Consider the following 14,434-nt stretch of genomic DNA (forward strand, 5'->3'; position numbering starts at 1 on the left):
ATGGCCCGCGTGAAGCCACCAATATTTAGATATGTGATTTCTATTCTGAAAATGCGCGTCGGAACCATTTGCCTTCTTGTCAAGTCGGCGTCCAATGGAGATAGTCGCGCTAATGTATTCCCCTGAAAGCTTTATGGATCCGTCTGTCGGTCTCACTGGGGGCGTCCCCGTTTTCTCATGCAGAGTTTTTGTGTATCAATAATCAAACGCCCCACTGGGCCCTTCATTAATCTAAGGGACTGCCATTAGTGAGTCCCCTGACGTACCAGGAGACGGAGAGGAGTAGCACGATGTTCAGACGGTAATGAGGCAGGACACAATTCATACTATTGCTGAATGACTGTTCGGCCTCAGCCCGGTGTCACATAAATTCTGATCCTCTGGAGCTTTTTCAGTCCGCTGAGAAAGGAACTCTGATACCTGTTGGAATATTTTAAGACTGATATCTGCAATATTATAGTGAAGTCTGGAAAAACAGTGGAAAAAAAAAGATAAATTTCTTTAGAAACCAAACGTAAAAGAGCCATGAATGGAACTACATGTTCCTAATTGATATTTCTTCCTCTGTACGTGTTACGTCTGAGTTCCTCCTCTGCTTCTTCTTCTTCCTCTTCTGCTCCGCATGGTTCCAACCCTCATTTGATTTTTTAAATTCCTCTCTGCTGTTCTCCTCAATGCTGAAAACAGATGTTTTTATTTTAATATGCTTCAGTTTTTGTAATGGCATCTTGTCTGACCTGCTTGTTGTCAGTTGTGAGACTGTGTGTGCAACTATAAACTTTCAAACATACGATGTCAGGATGTAGGATTGCAGATTATTGAAATGACAAATGTTTCAGCGCTTTAGCGAGCTAACTACATAAACTTCTTTTATGTGACACAGGTAGAGTTTAAAACATCCAGGCCTCTAGGCTTGTCTTGTCATTATTTTTGAGCAAAACGTGATATTTCACATGTTAAAAACTTTACTAAAATTTACATTTGCTCATTTATGATGCAATTATAGAGGAAGTGTTCAGGTTATTCGCTCCAAAGTGGAACTGTTGAATGATTTTGTATATTTATACAGCACTTTTCTACTTCAGCTTTTCACAGTGACAGTGGGAGCCGCTGTGGGCCTGTCCTTGCTCTTACTGCTCCACCCACTGGTTTTTGGATACCTGGCTATATCCAGTGACTATTAAACTGTCTGTTATACACGACCAGGCATAACATAATGACCACCTTCCCAACAGTGTGTAGGTCTCCCCCCTGTGCCTCCGAAACAGTTGTGACTCATCAGAGAGTTAACACGGGCCTTTCTGAGGGCGTCCTGTGGTGTCTGGTGACACAGTGTTGTTAGTGGGGGCCTGTGGGCAGAGGGGAGGGGCCTCTGTGGATCACCCTACAGATACTTGATCAGTTTGGGATCAAGTGAATTTGGAGGCCAGGTCAAAAGAACTGCTGGGCTGCTGCCGTCAAGGAAAGTCACTGCTATGAGGGTGGGGGGTGTCTGGTCTGGTCTAGGTGTTTGCTACATGTCTAAGTAACATCCACATAAATGAATACCGGGTCCCGAAAGCTTCCCAGCAGAAAATTGAATCATCACAAGCTGGTCAATGTCAATTATTCACTTCTCCTTTCAGTGGTTCTAATGTTGTGACTGATTACTGTATTTTGTGCATTTTGTTTCATTATTGGAATTACTGTTCAGAATCTAACATATTCAGCCACTCTCGTACCAGGTCTTTAAGGTATTTATTAAGCTCAAACCTTGTGAACAGGTTTCATTGTTAGATAAATACAAAGCTCATTAGGTTATAGATAAATACTTCTTTTTAATAGTCCTATGCCTTATAATTATTTTAATGTTTTACAGGAATCTATAGAGCACACACAAACTACTATTCCACCCTGGAGGAGGCAGTAAAAGTTTGCTCCACGTTGCTGTGAAGTTTATTCCAAATCCAGAAGCACAGACTCCTCGGTTTTAGGGCGCAGAGTGACATCAGGACATGTGGACGTAGCTGGTCTCATTGTTGCTCCACGCTGATCTTGCTGTCCTGTAGCGTGATGTGATGGGGTTAGGGAGGGAGCTCTTCCTCCTCCTCCTCCTCCTCCTCTTCCTCCTCCTCCTCCTGCGTCTCTCCATGTGTTCGCTCCAGAGCGACGTCACACAGGGCTGGTCTTGCCGTTTATTAGTCAGGCCAGTGAAGTGCCAGGTTGCAAGAACTTCACACTGCAGCTCTGTCCGGCCAGCGGCAGAGGGTTGTCCTCCTAACTTCACCCAAAAACTTTCTAGAAACTTTCTAGTCAACAGAAAAAAAAAAGAAAAAGAATTAGAAAACACCGACTAAGTGACAAAAGTGTCGCAACTCGCCTCACTCCCGTTTTAATGAAACTTTCTTTTTTCTTTTTCTTTTTGAACCAAAGGCTGCACATCCACTCTCTCATAAGTTTTGAATGAGCCGCTTGAGTATTTTTTATTTTTTTTCTTATTTTCCTCATATCGTCACTTTTACGTTGGGATAAAGTTTTTTTTTCTCCTTTATAACTTAGAGACTCGTGATGGCTGTCCTGTCACTAGCTTTGCTCCTTGTAGGATTTGCTCTGACTTCAGCTGACAAGGTAAGTGCCCCGCACCGCTTCGCCTTCGCCTCGTTTTTACGCACCAGCGTGCGCAGTTTCTCCTCTCGACGCTGAAGCCCAGTTAATATTAAATGAGGCCAGCTGTACGGAGAGGGGAAAGCGGAGCAACAGGTTTTCGGAAGCTTCTGAACGCTCCTCTCCTGCACACTGCCTCCTCTGTGAAATGCATGTTGACACTGTACACGCGTGAGTTTAGCCTGTTACATAAGTCATGTAAAATAGAGGCATTTTTGTTCCTTTTTTTTTTAACAAGCTGCACAGTGAAGCGCTGCAGGGCGGTAGAGTTGGACATCTCAGACCCACATTATGATGTCCTACAGACTTGTACCTCATTTAACGAGTTTTTTTCTCTCTCCCTCTTTCTCTCTTTCTTCCTCTCCTCTTCCAGGCTGGTGAAGTAGATAGAGAGGGTAAGTTCTGCTTAATGTGTGTTCATCTTGGTAATCATTAGAATCAAGTCGTGAGGAAGATGAGTTTCACTTCCAGGCAGTGAACTCTAATTAAAGTGGGAGGGGAGTTTATGTGCGAGTACCTTGGTTATTCACAGTATAAAACCCCCCTTCCCACACACAGACGCGCACACACTTATATTACATGAGCTAACTGCTTCAAGGGCTTTGTTATACAGGAAAGAAAACCCCACATCTAAATCCTGCACATCTGTTATCCATTCTGAGGTTAAGGAACAAGTGAGAGCTGCAACAGTGTCCACGTAGGATCCTTTTACGCTCGCCGTTATCTTCCCAACATTTCAAGAGCCCCTCACGCAGGAAGATGTGTAGCAGGGAGACTTTCGTGCTCGCTCTTAGTCCCGCCACCGTTTTGCCGCTGTGTGGCCATTATCGGCCTTGTAAAAATAAAAGCAGCTCATTTGTTGTGGTCTGTTCTTGAGGTGAAGTCAATGGGCCTCATGCACTTTGATTCAGACCCTGGAGAAACCAGTGTTGGTGGAATAAAAAAAAAAAAAAAAGAAAAAAAAAATAGAAAGAGAAAAAGATTGGTCCAGGGCTGGAGGGAGAACGTAAACACAGGAGTAGAAGTACCTAAATATCAAGGTCTGGGTTAGGCCTTGACCTTTTCTGTGTCTAATGGTTCGCAACTGTTTTGCTTTTTGCACTTTTTGTTAGTGCACCAGCTCCATTGCGGTGTAAAGTTTTTGTAAGGTCACATTAAAAAAAGTTGGAACCTCTGTGTTGTGTTCCTATAAACACAGACCAGAAAATATATAAAAATCTATCTCTCTCTCTAGATATATATATATAAAAAAAGAGTTTTAAGAGAACTTCCATCCTCCATTAATCTTTTGCTCTTAGAGTAAAACTCTTGAAGTTTGAAACAAACTTCGATATAAACCTTAAACATAATCGATTTTGCATGTTAAGAAAACTGACAGCGGAAGTGTTTATGCAGCCCATTGTCCAAACAATGTAGCATCATCTGTAGCATCGTTTGTTGTTTCAGTTGGGAGTCGTTTTTCACACTTTTGGGGGCCGAAATCTGCCCATAAATGCAGCTGAACAGGTCGCCTCAACTGTATTGTACTGTACATAGTTGCGCAGGCTTTGATTGTGATAATGATCTCATCTCTGCATTTACATCTACATCTCCGTGTGAGCAGATTTCATTCAATTGGCTGAAATGAGCAAATTATGACCAGTTTGTGCCGCTCTCACGGTTTGGTCAAGGTTTTGGGATACATATGTAAAGTGGGGGAACCGTTTACTGCTGAAGCCGCAACTCTTTTGTCGTGCTTTTAATTGTGACGTGACGTAGAAAGTGCGATTGGCACAAATTGCCTGTGACATCCTCGAGCTGCGTCCAAAAAACACATTTCTTGCCGCCAGACAATCGGGCAATCACGGCCGTTTCATGCAGGTATAAATGAGAGCGCTGCGAAAGTGAGCGTGTTTGAGACCCTTTTCTTTAGATGGGAATCACACACTCACTTCATCCCGCCCCGTCTTTGGCTAAAGCTTTCGAGGTTGAGATGATGCATCTGCTGGTCGTGTTTGTTTGAGGGCAGCTTGAAACTCAAAACATGTCACATGTGCTTCAGCTGAAGAGCACCTATCTGGTGTTGAGGGCTGTGACTGGCGAGAGTTTTCTGTGTGGAAGTGTAAAAGCAGACAGGTTTCTGATGTCTTTCTCAAGATGTTTTTCCGCACACACACAAACACACCGCCCTCCCATCACTGTTTGTATGTACAAATAAAGGTGATGGAGGCTTTTGAAGTGAGACTATCCAGAGATGTACTTTACCCCCCCTTTGTCATTCATCTTTATAATGGCAGACTAGCTTTCTGGCCTTCCAGCAAAGCCATTTGGAACACCTATAGATGCTTTTGCTTTGAAGTGTGGTTGGAGGCTAGTGTGAACTACTTCATCCGAAAAAAAAAAAAAAAAAAACCCACCAAGACCTTTAAAGGCTGAAAGATTTTTTGAGTTTTACGGCTAAGAATAAAGTTTATTTAGCCTCCAGTGCTGTACCTTTATCATTTTGGTGGCTAGAAGTATCTGATTGTTAAAGTTTCCAAGCTTACAAGTTGAGATGCAGCCTCCGTGTGTGGGTCTCCAAGACGTCCACACATATTGGGGATAACTTGAAGTAAAAACTATCTATACATGTTTTGGTTGCTCTTCATTGAATAGTTAGACATTTCTTTGGTTAGTTTCTATATTATTAACAGAGCCTCCTCTATCAAACTTTTGCTCCACATTGATCAGTGCTTCTGTAACAGTGAACATTAAAAATGTAATGCCCGCATAACGTAAATACAATCAACACCATTAAAACAAACTTTGTACACATTTAACACCGTGTGGGTAGAACTCTGCAAATAACTTACAAATGAAACGACTTGTCTATTACAGATACAGCCGACTTTAAGTAATAAACATGGATTTATAAGTTAGCACTGCCCTCTATTGGTTGTAAAATTGCTGCAAACTCTTTTTTGTTTTTTTGCCGATTGGCTTCGAGTTTAACAGACTGGCAGGTTAACCAAGGTGTTTTAAAGCTTCACTCACTGCTAAACGGCGCTAAATCTCGGGACAGCGAAACAGTTAGCTGCTAATGTAGCCACACAGCCATGCTAGGTGAGCCGGTTTAGGTCTTTTCTGTTGTGTTTTTGTGCAAAGCTCTGTTTGGTGATGGTTTCTGTTACTGTGTCTTGGTTTAAATAACTTTTGAAGTTCCAGTTTGGGCTTTTTCAGTCATTTTCACAATTCCTGGGACAGAAGGCCACATTGTGTGGCCAAGTGAAGCAAAGTTTGCCATTTCATTTTTTTTTTTCACGATTTTTATTGAATTTTTCACTCATCTTTCTTTCTTTTGGGGTCTTTGACAGTTTTTGTGTCACCTTTTGCATTTCTTGGCTCGTATTTAACTCTTAATGGATGACACCATTGAACTGACAGACATTTGTACTTGGGACCTAACAGGGGCTGTTTAGGCTATGAACTAAGCTACAATATCATGGTAGACGCTCGTAATCAGAGTTAGTGCGTCACTGGTACATTGTCTTATGGTGCCAGTGTGCAGTAACCATGCAGATGGAACAAAGAAGGAGGAATGCCGCGGAAAAGAGCATAAACTTAAAGAAAGAATCCAGTGAGGAGTTTTTCTTTCCGTAATTCGGGCATCTTAGGAAGTGCTTTCTGGACGACCACGTGATGGCACTGTCTGAGTCTAAAATCAGTCACTAAACCTTCCGCTGGTGGCTCAAACTTCCACCAAATCTGTCTGACATCTCTCAAAGCCGAGCACCTCATTAAAGTGGAGATGTGCGACTCCCGAGCGGCTCAATAACACATTCTAGTCAGGCGATTTATTTTAAATTGCACATGTTCCTGTCAATGGGCACACGTGGTATTCTTTTCCGAATATACTTTTTCCTCTGTCAGAAAGACTCTGAAGGATGTGTGCTCGTAGGACTCCGAGTGAATGATCTTTTAGAGCAATCTCACGGCCTTTATTACGAGCGGTGTCTGGCCTCACTAGTAATGCATTTTATCTGTCACCCAATATTCTGCGCAGGTAATGGCCATTTTTTTATTTTATTTTTTTTATTAACAACTGCAGATTCACATTGAATGTGACCTTTAAAGCATAGCTCCTATTTTTTTTTAATTTAAGCTTGTCAGTTTTGTGCAAGCAGTAACAGAGAGCAGCTGAATTCCTTGGAGAGACAAGTTTTCTACTTATTTCTTAACAAAAATAAATAGATTCCAATTTGTAGCTCTGTATATGCAGCTCAGTTTGGTAAAAACATGGATTTCCTCCCGAGAGCAAACAAAAAGTCTTTAAGGTCCATTAAAAGTAAATGTTCCTGCAAATGCCTGTCTACCAGAAAAAATAAAAAAAATAAATCAGGTTTCATAAGCTAAACGCTTAAACCAACAGTGCTGCAAATTAATTTCTATCAGGAATCTGTGTTTAATTTTTCTCTTAATACCTGCTCATTGAAGAATTCATATTCTATACAAGAATTTAGTCCGCCCTCACAGCGAGCAGCAGGTTCCTGTGTAAACATCCTCTGGTTATCTCACATGAGAAAAGCCTGGACCGTATAGTGAGGGCTCCAATCAGAGCGTCATGTACTGGTTCATAAATAAACGTGATGGCAGTCGTTGGGTTGTATACACATTGTCTAATGAATCGAAGCATTAAACACGTGAATGGCTTAGACCAAGTTTAATTCTTCCATTTGTAGTCTTTTTCCATTTGGGTTGATTTGGAGGCGTGGTTACCGTGGTAACGTCAAGTATACTTTCCTATTGTCCACGACTGACTGCTTTGTTGGAAATCCAGCAGAGGAGGACATCCAAACAAACTCATTTTGTTTTAATTCAGCGGAAAAAAAAGAGGGAGATCTGGATTCACGCTGCACATGGCAAAGATGATTTCTAATGGGACACAGGAGCAGTACGATGTTGACTTGCATTAACATAGATTAACAATAAGCAGTGAGGCGGATGCCAATGAGCTGGATTACATACATTGTTTTCCTGTGAATCCCCGCTGCTTATGAAGCCAAGACGTGTTTTTTTCCCCCCTAAACTTGACGAGTTTATTTTAGCACAAATATTTAGAGGCACAAGAAATATGTGCTTAGGTGCTTCAGGTGCTTAGCTGCTTCAAGTCAAAATTGAGCACTAGAAAGTACAGAGATATGCTCTTTTCTTTGCTCTGAGGAGGACAGGTTCTTGAGATCAGACCTGGACCTCCTGCTGATTAAGAGGAAGCTCACTCTTCCAAAAAAATAAAAAAATAAACGAAAAGAAAAACACACTAATCAACTAATTCTTGGCTTCTCTTGGAGACTCAAGGCAGTATGACTTCATACCAACTAGATCTGTCACACCAGCTTCTTTTTTGCTGAAAGCAAACAGTGGGAGATGTGAAATACTCGGGTCTAAAATTATATCAGTCCCACACATGTTAAGCAAACTGTTAGGAAATGTCAATTATTTGCCTAAAATTGCGTAAGTCCTATAATAGTTGCACAGGCTTTTCAGGTAGCAGACAACTCTGTCATTTCTGTCTGCAGAGGGAGTCAACGAGAGGAATTTGTGCCATAAAAAAAAGTACTTAGATGTTTCCGCATGTTCCAAACACGTGCCTTCAGTTTGCTTTGGTCGTGTAGTTATGACAGAGGCGCCCTGTGTTTCCGTGTCTCTATTAACCTATCAAAGCCTTCAAGCTGCTTCCATCTGTCAGAGTTGGATTTATTTGAAATCTGCACGTTTTATCTTCAAAAAAAAAAAGAACTTGTCAAATGTGTGTTTTCTGCGTCACATGTCAAGAGCGTGCACGCTGTCATTTGTAAAGCATGTCATTTCCTCAGACGTGTAATTTGAATTTCAACATCCACACCTGTTTTAGCACGTTTTAGTCGAAACCTACGAGATAATTAGAGGGTTTCAATCCAAACGAAAAAAAAATTAAAAAATAAAATTATGGAGTTTTGCACTTACAATGTAAACCAAGCCTGGATGGCTTTTTCCTCATGTTACCACCTTAATGAGAACATGTACCAATCACATTTAGAGGGGTTCTCACATTTGGAACAAAAAGACTCCAAGTGGGGAAAACATTGTTTGATTGCAGAGTTTCAAAGAGCGACAAAAACATGGATGTGTTAACCCATGTTGGCAGCGGAAAAGATGAAAGTGTGGCTCCAGCTTGGTTTCTACTATTCCTCTATTACAGTTTTAGTGTTTTCGGGGCATAGTAACACAAACAGTATATCAGTCTTTGTTTAAGTGTACATGCAGACAGTTAACTTGTCTTAAGTCAGAATTATTGCCATCAAGTTGAAGGGATGTGGTCCCCTGGGGTTAGGGTTAGGCTTCAGGCTGTTGCATGCTCCACAAATCTGTTCTTGTTCTCGAGGTGACAAGAACAAGAACCAGGTTCTGTCAGACCAGGTCATTTATACTTCACGAGAAGCATCTTTTGCAATGGATGCACTCCTCAAAGTTCTGACTGCATTTCTGCTGTAGCCACTTCCAATTTCTGACCCATCCCAAAATTGTTGTCAGACACCGCACGAGAAAAAAAGCTGTTGAAAAGAAGCTGTGAGATCTCCCAAAGGAGGGATATGAGAAAAGAATGATGCCATTCTGTTTTCATATCACTAGAAGAGAAAACAATGTATGTATGTAACAAGCGTAAGGGGTTAGGGTTAGCCAGTAAAGATGATCCTACGGTGAATTATCACATGAATTTTGCAGCTCATAGGCCCGCTACTTTGTTTTGGCTCAAACTTTCCGCTGTCATGATCTAGTTTAACCGACTGCTCCAAAAATCCACCGCTTTACCTAAAGCTCTAAAACAAAGCAGCAGATACAGTTAGAGACTATCTGGAGAACATAGAGGAGCTAAAGAGACGTATAGTTCCTTCAGGGGCAGGTAGAGATCAAAAAGAGAGCCAAGATTTGACTTAAATGTGTTGAAAGATGACTAAAACAGTCTTTTCTTTGTCGCCGTGTTGTCTCACAGGCCAGCTGAGAAGCCGGCTGAAGGAGTACGGCCTGGTCACACCATTCAGCACCGACTCCCACGGACACTACCTGTCACACCTGCTCTCGGCCACCCACAAGCAGCGCGTGAAGAGAGAGGCGTTTTCTTCTGCCGATTCCGAGCAGAGCCTTTTCTTCAACATCACGGCCTTCGGGAAGGAGTTCCACCTCCGCCTACGTCCAAACAACAGGTTGGTGGCGCCCGGGGCGATGGTGGAGTGGCACGACGAAGTCCGAGAATTCGAAAACGTCAGCGTCGCTGCCGATTCCGGCGTGGACTCCAACCAGACCGAGGTCACCAACGGGACGGAGAGGATACTGCGCCGCGAGCTGCTGAAGACAGACTGCACCTTCGTCGGGGACATCACAGACGTCCCCGGGGCCTCCGTTGCCATTAACAACTGTGATGGACTGGTAAGTCTTCTTTAGCCATAAAGCTCCTTCCTCCCTCCACCCGCTCTTTTCATTCCAAAAGTGCCATGACCTTATCAAGTGACACTAACGAATTTTAGATGCGCGTAACTCCTGAGTTTAACCTTTCTTTACGTCAGCACTCGGCGTTTTTTTACAGCACATTGTTGTTCCTCGGGCGGGCAGACGGAATAGCTTTTTGTGCGTAAGTTTGTCACGGTTGAGTGGTCCTCCATTGCACCCACAATCCTAACCGATTCTCCTTCCGACCTCTCCCGGACATAAAACTCGAGTTGCCTTTGTGCTCCACAAAGGTCTGCAGTCCTATCCTCCCCATCACCCCTCATAAAACACTTGAACTGTGATGGTTGGAAGGACCTGTCCCAAAATCTCAGAGTAGGTCTGCAAGGTTTCCTTGAATTAAAGGAAAGAATCTTGGAGCCAAATGCAAAATTTTTTTAACTGAGTTTTAAGGAAAGCCACACACACGATGTACTTTATTGACAACCTGACAAGCAATCTGAAGATTAAGCCTGGTGTTACTGTATGATTTAGTTAGTCAAGCAAGTCCTCACAAAAGACTGAACCAACAAACATTTTTAACTTCCAACAAGTACAATCTGTCGGCTGCTTAAGTGCAGCTCAAGTGGAAACAGCTGTTTTAAGCCAGCACTGATTTTCTGTTTGTTTTCCTGAAAACAGATTCATTAAAGGAACTCAAGAGCTGGTATTAAAAAGTAAAAGGGTCACATTATGGCTTGATTATGATGGTCAGTTTCGTTTGAGAATGAATGTTTGGACAAATCTCGGGGAGCAGCATTTATTTGAGCTCTGATTGGACGCTGTAGTTGTTCCTTCTCAGTTGTGGCGTTAACACTGAATTGCGTCAGTAATCTCTCAGTAGCTATTGGATGGATTGATTAGCCTTTGTCGTCTTGGGGGATGGATCCTCGGGGCGGTGATTCTTTGACTTTTCTTATTTCTCCTCCAAATTCATTCCATTATTCTCCACATGTACTTGGCATATCACTATGTATTTTATTTTAAAACACATTTATGCTTCTCAGAGGATGAATCCTAATGACACTGGTCATGCCCTGACTCTTTACTTTATTCTATGGATTTGATGTTTATTATAAACATTTATGGATCCCAGATGATGAATGCAGTGACTTCAGTGACACGCCATCACTTTTTCTTTTGCGACCCCACCACCAGGTTGACATGTTTGGGTTTGAGTGACAACCATTAAATGCATTGGAATAGAACTTTATCCAGATATTCACTTTCTGTTCTCCATTCGTATTTCTGGATGGCAGTGGAGGCGTACTGCTTGAAACTACCTCAAGCTGTGGCTGCATAAAGGGAATTCTTGTAGCAGGAACATTAAATGCTTTAGCTTTCCAAGGGAATCTTTGATCACAGTAAAAGCCGTTTAAATGAGACGTTTTCAGTGGGATGCGTCTGAATCCATTTTACCTCAGTGTGCCATGCAGCTGAATGTCTTTGTTGTCAAAGCAGACTATTACAATTTTTGATTGCACACATGCTGGTTTGCAAATGTATGGTCTTTACTCAAACTTGGCTGTGCCATCAAGTAGAGTTGTCCTGTCAGAAGTGAAGCTATTTATAAAAGCAGATCACAGAAAAACTTGGAAGTGAGCATGGTTTGGTAGAGAACGTGAATGCAAATGCCCGGCGGCTGGCATTTTCTTAGATATGATGCTTGGAAGATGGCTGGTACACTTAACTCTGTGCACATGTCAACTTTTAACAAGCCAGTATTTGTAAACTGAGCTTCTCACAGTGTGGGAGTGTGAGGTCCGGACAGTGACGTTGACCAGGCGAGTGTGTCGTAATGATGTGTGAGGGTTTATGGGAAAGGAGCCGACTTCCCAAGAAATCAAAAACAGGTTTCACATGAAAGCTGAGTTTACCATCGTGCGATTGTCAGATGAGTAATTATTATTATTAGTAACTACTATAAAAAGAAATCTCTTCTGTCCTCCTCTTCATAAATGCCTCGTATTCTGTGTTGTGGTTCAACCTGTTGTGTTGCCACAACTCAATAGTTTAGTTACTTTCCACTGTGTTACTACATTACCTCCAATGACTGAAGTGTTGAAAGTATCAGTACTTTGATTTTAGAATTGAGTTTGGAGCATAAAGACCTGATATCAGAAGTACCGATATTTCGGTATCGATCCTCGCAACACTACTTTACATGAGCCTTTGCATTGAAATTGACCAATAACCAAAATTAAAATGACGGGATTGCATTAACTTTATGACCACCTGTCATTTAAATTATGTAATTTATGTTTTATAGTCTCATATTTTACGTCTGAGCTCTCCATACTAGACTTTGTTGTGAAGAGGAATCCTTGAAAGAACAGGATCACACCATTTTTCCTCAAAATAAATCTATGCACAAGACTTAACACGCTTCAGCATAAGTACCAGATAGTAACACTGAATTCAAAAGCGGTGGAACATGAATGAAGCCGAGGCTGTGGGATTACTCCTAAGCGGACAGCTGGCCATCTGCGAGGACACCCATCATTCACTAAATTATGCATTATAAGCCTATATTTTAAACAGGTTAGTGATATAAAGATTTAACCCCCCGTACGGTTGTCATGAATTATGGAATGAGCATTAAAGATGAGCATTTTAATGAGGACCTCTATGGCAATTGAGTCTCCTTTGGAGCACGTCTCAAGTGGCTTTATTTTACAGGCCCAGGGGTGGCTGATTGGATCAGACATGTATAGATAGACCTTCTATGATGGTGACTGTGCAATGGATTTAAAGAAAAAAAAAAAAAGAAACAGCGTCAATTGAAATGAAGGATTACTGAAAGGATAGATGAGGCTCTTCCTGTCTTTAAAGTTACTGGCGAACGAGTCACATTCAGTGGTGACCTCAAGCATGAGAAACTTAACCAGACACTGCTTTTAAAATGCCTTCTCCTTGGCTTGTTTAGTCTATGAAATGTTAGGCAGCCGTATAAAATGTCCGTCAAAGTTGACCACTGTCTAGAGTTTGACCTCTTGCAGTTTAAATGGTAAAATAAAGACAGAAAATCTGATGATTGTATCAGATGAATGACATAAAAGTTGAATCAAACTAAATAAAAGCTGAGGTTTTGCATTCATTTGTCCAGAAACGTCAAAGAAAGGCATTTGGACTTGTAGAGTTTCTTGAAGATGTGTCACCACTCATCAAGTACACCGATCAGCCACAACATTATGACCACTGATAGGAGAAGTAAATAGCATTGAACCATCTTGTGACAGTTCAGTGTTCTACTGGGACACATTTGGACCTGGCATTCATTCATGTGGATGTTACTTAGACATATAGCACCCACCCACCCAGACCAGGCCCCTCCCAACCCATAGCAATCACACTCCTTGATGGCAGCAGTCATCCCCAGCAGGATGCAACCTGACACAGACACACACAAAACGCTTTAGGAACAACTAAAAACAAAACATGAAGAACAGCACCAGGTGTTGACCTGGCCTCCAAATTCACTACATCCCAAACTGATCAAGTATCTGTGGGATGATCCAGACAGTGTTTGGATGAACATTTCTGTGGGTGTTTATCCATCTAACACACACTTGGCTCAATTGGCTGAAATGTAGGTGGTTCCTGTAATCTGTTTCCTCTGTGTTCTCTCAGAATCCTGCAATAGTTGAAGGTTGCCTCTTGAAAAGTGCATGGCAATATGTTTGTGAAGGTGCATTGCACTGATTATTTCAATCCTAGAGCCAGCGCAGAGATGGCAAATCTCTTAAAAGAAAAATGTAAAAGAAAGATTTAAAATAGCACAATTCACAGTCTTAATATCTCCCCTATAAATTCACACTGAGTCTGGGGAGTTTGTGGACTTTAATGTGTCTTTAGAGACCCACCAACACATAGGAGATACCACCCAGGTTAGTCCAAACAACACCCCCTAATTTAGGTGAGTAGCTGGTGGTTGCTAATGAGTTTCAGGTGGACACCACTCAAAGATATTGCGACTAAAAACTTGAACTCCAGTCATTTAGAAGAGAAGAAGCCACTTAGATGAGCAGTGAAATGTCAGAAATGAAGCTGAAATAAAATGCTAGGGCTCCCTGGTTATTTTGAGATACATTTGCTTTGGACAACTTGGAGACACTTAAATGGTTACGTGACATTTAGCTGCTGATGACTGGATTCTCTAGATTAAAGCGGTGCTGAATTACATACAGTATATTAAACATGTGACAGACAAATTGCAGTATGACTCATGTCATTTAAATCAGACGTTCTACTCATTTCCATCTCCCATGGCTTTTACTTTCTTTACCTTTGGGAAATGTTCATGTGTTCAGTG

At 41.8% G+C, this 14,434-nt stretch overlaps 1 protein-coding gene across 1 annotated transcript in view; it reads left to right on the forward strand.

The window, feature by feature from the left end:
* The first annotated feature begins 1,847 nt into the window (after nucleotides 1-1,847).
* Nucleotides 1,848-14,434, forward strand: part of adamts3 (ADAM metallopeptidase with thrombospondin type 1 motif, 3) — a 157,030-nt gene continuing 144,443 nt past the window's right edge. Inside the window, exons 1-3 of the mRNA XM_047592550.1 lie at nucleotides 1,848-2,607; nucleotides 3,017-3,038; nucleotides 9,632-10,065. Coding sequence (XP_047448506.1) covers nucleotides 2,548-2,607; nucleotides 3,017-3,038; nucleotides 9,632-10,065 — 516 coding nt within the window. The 5' untranslated portion in view covers nucleotides 1,848-2,547. The remainder of the gene's footprint in view (nucleotides 2,608-3,016; nucleotides 3,039-9,631; nucleotides 10,066-14,434) is intronic.

Source organism: Mugil cephalus, chromosome 8, assembly GCF_022458985.1.
Source record: "Mugil cephalus isolate CIBA_MC_2020 chromosome 8, CIBA_Mcephalus_1.1, whole genome shotgun sequence".
Lineage (NCBI taxonomy): Eukaryota > Metazoa > Chordata > Actinopteri > Mugiliformes > Mugilidae > Mugil > Mugil cephalus.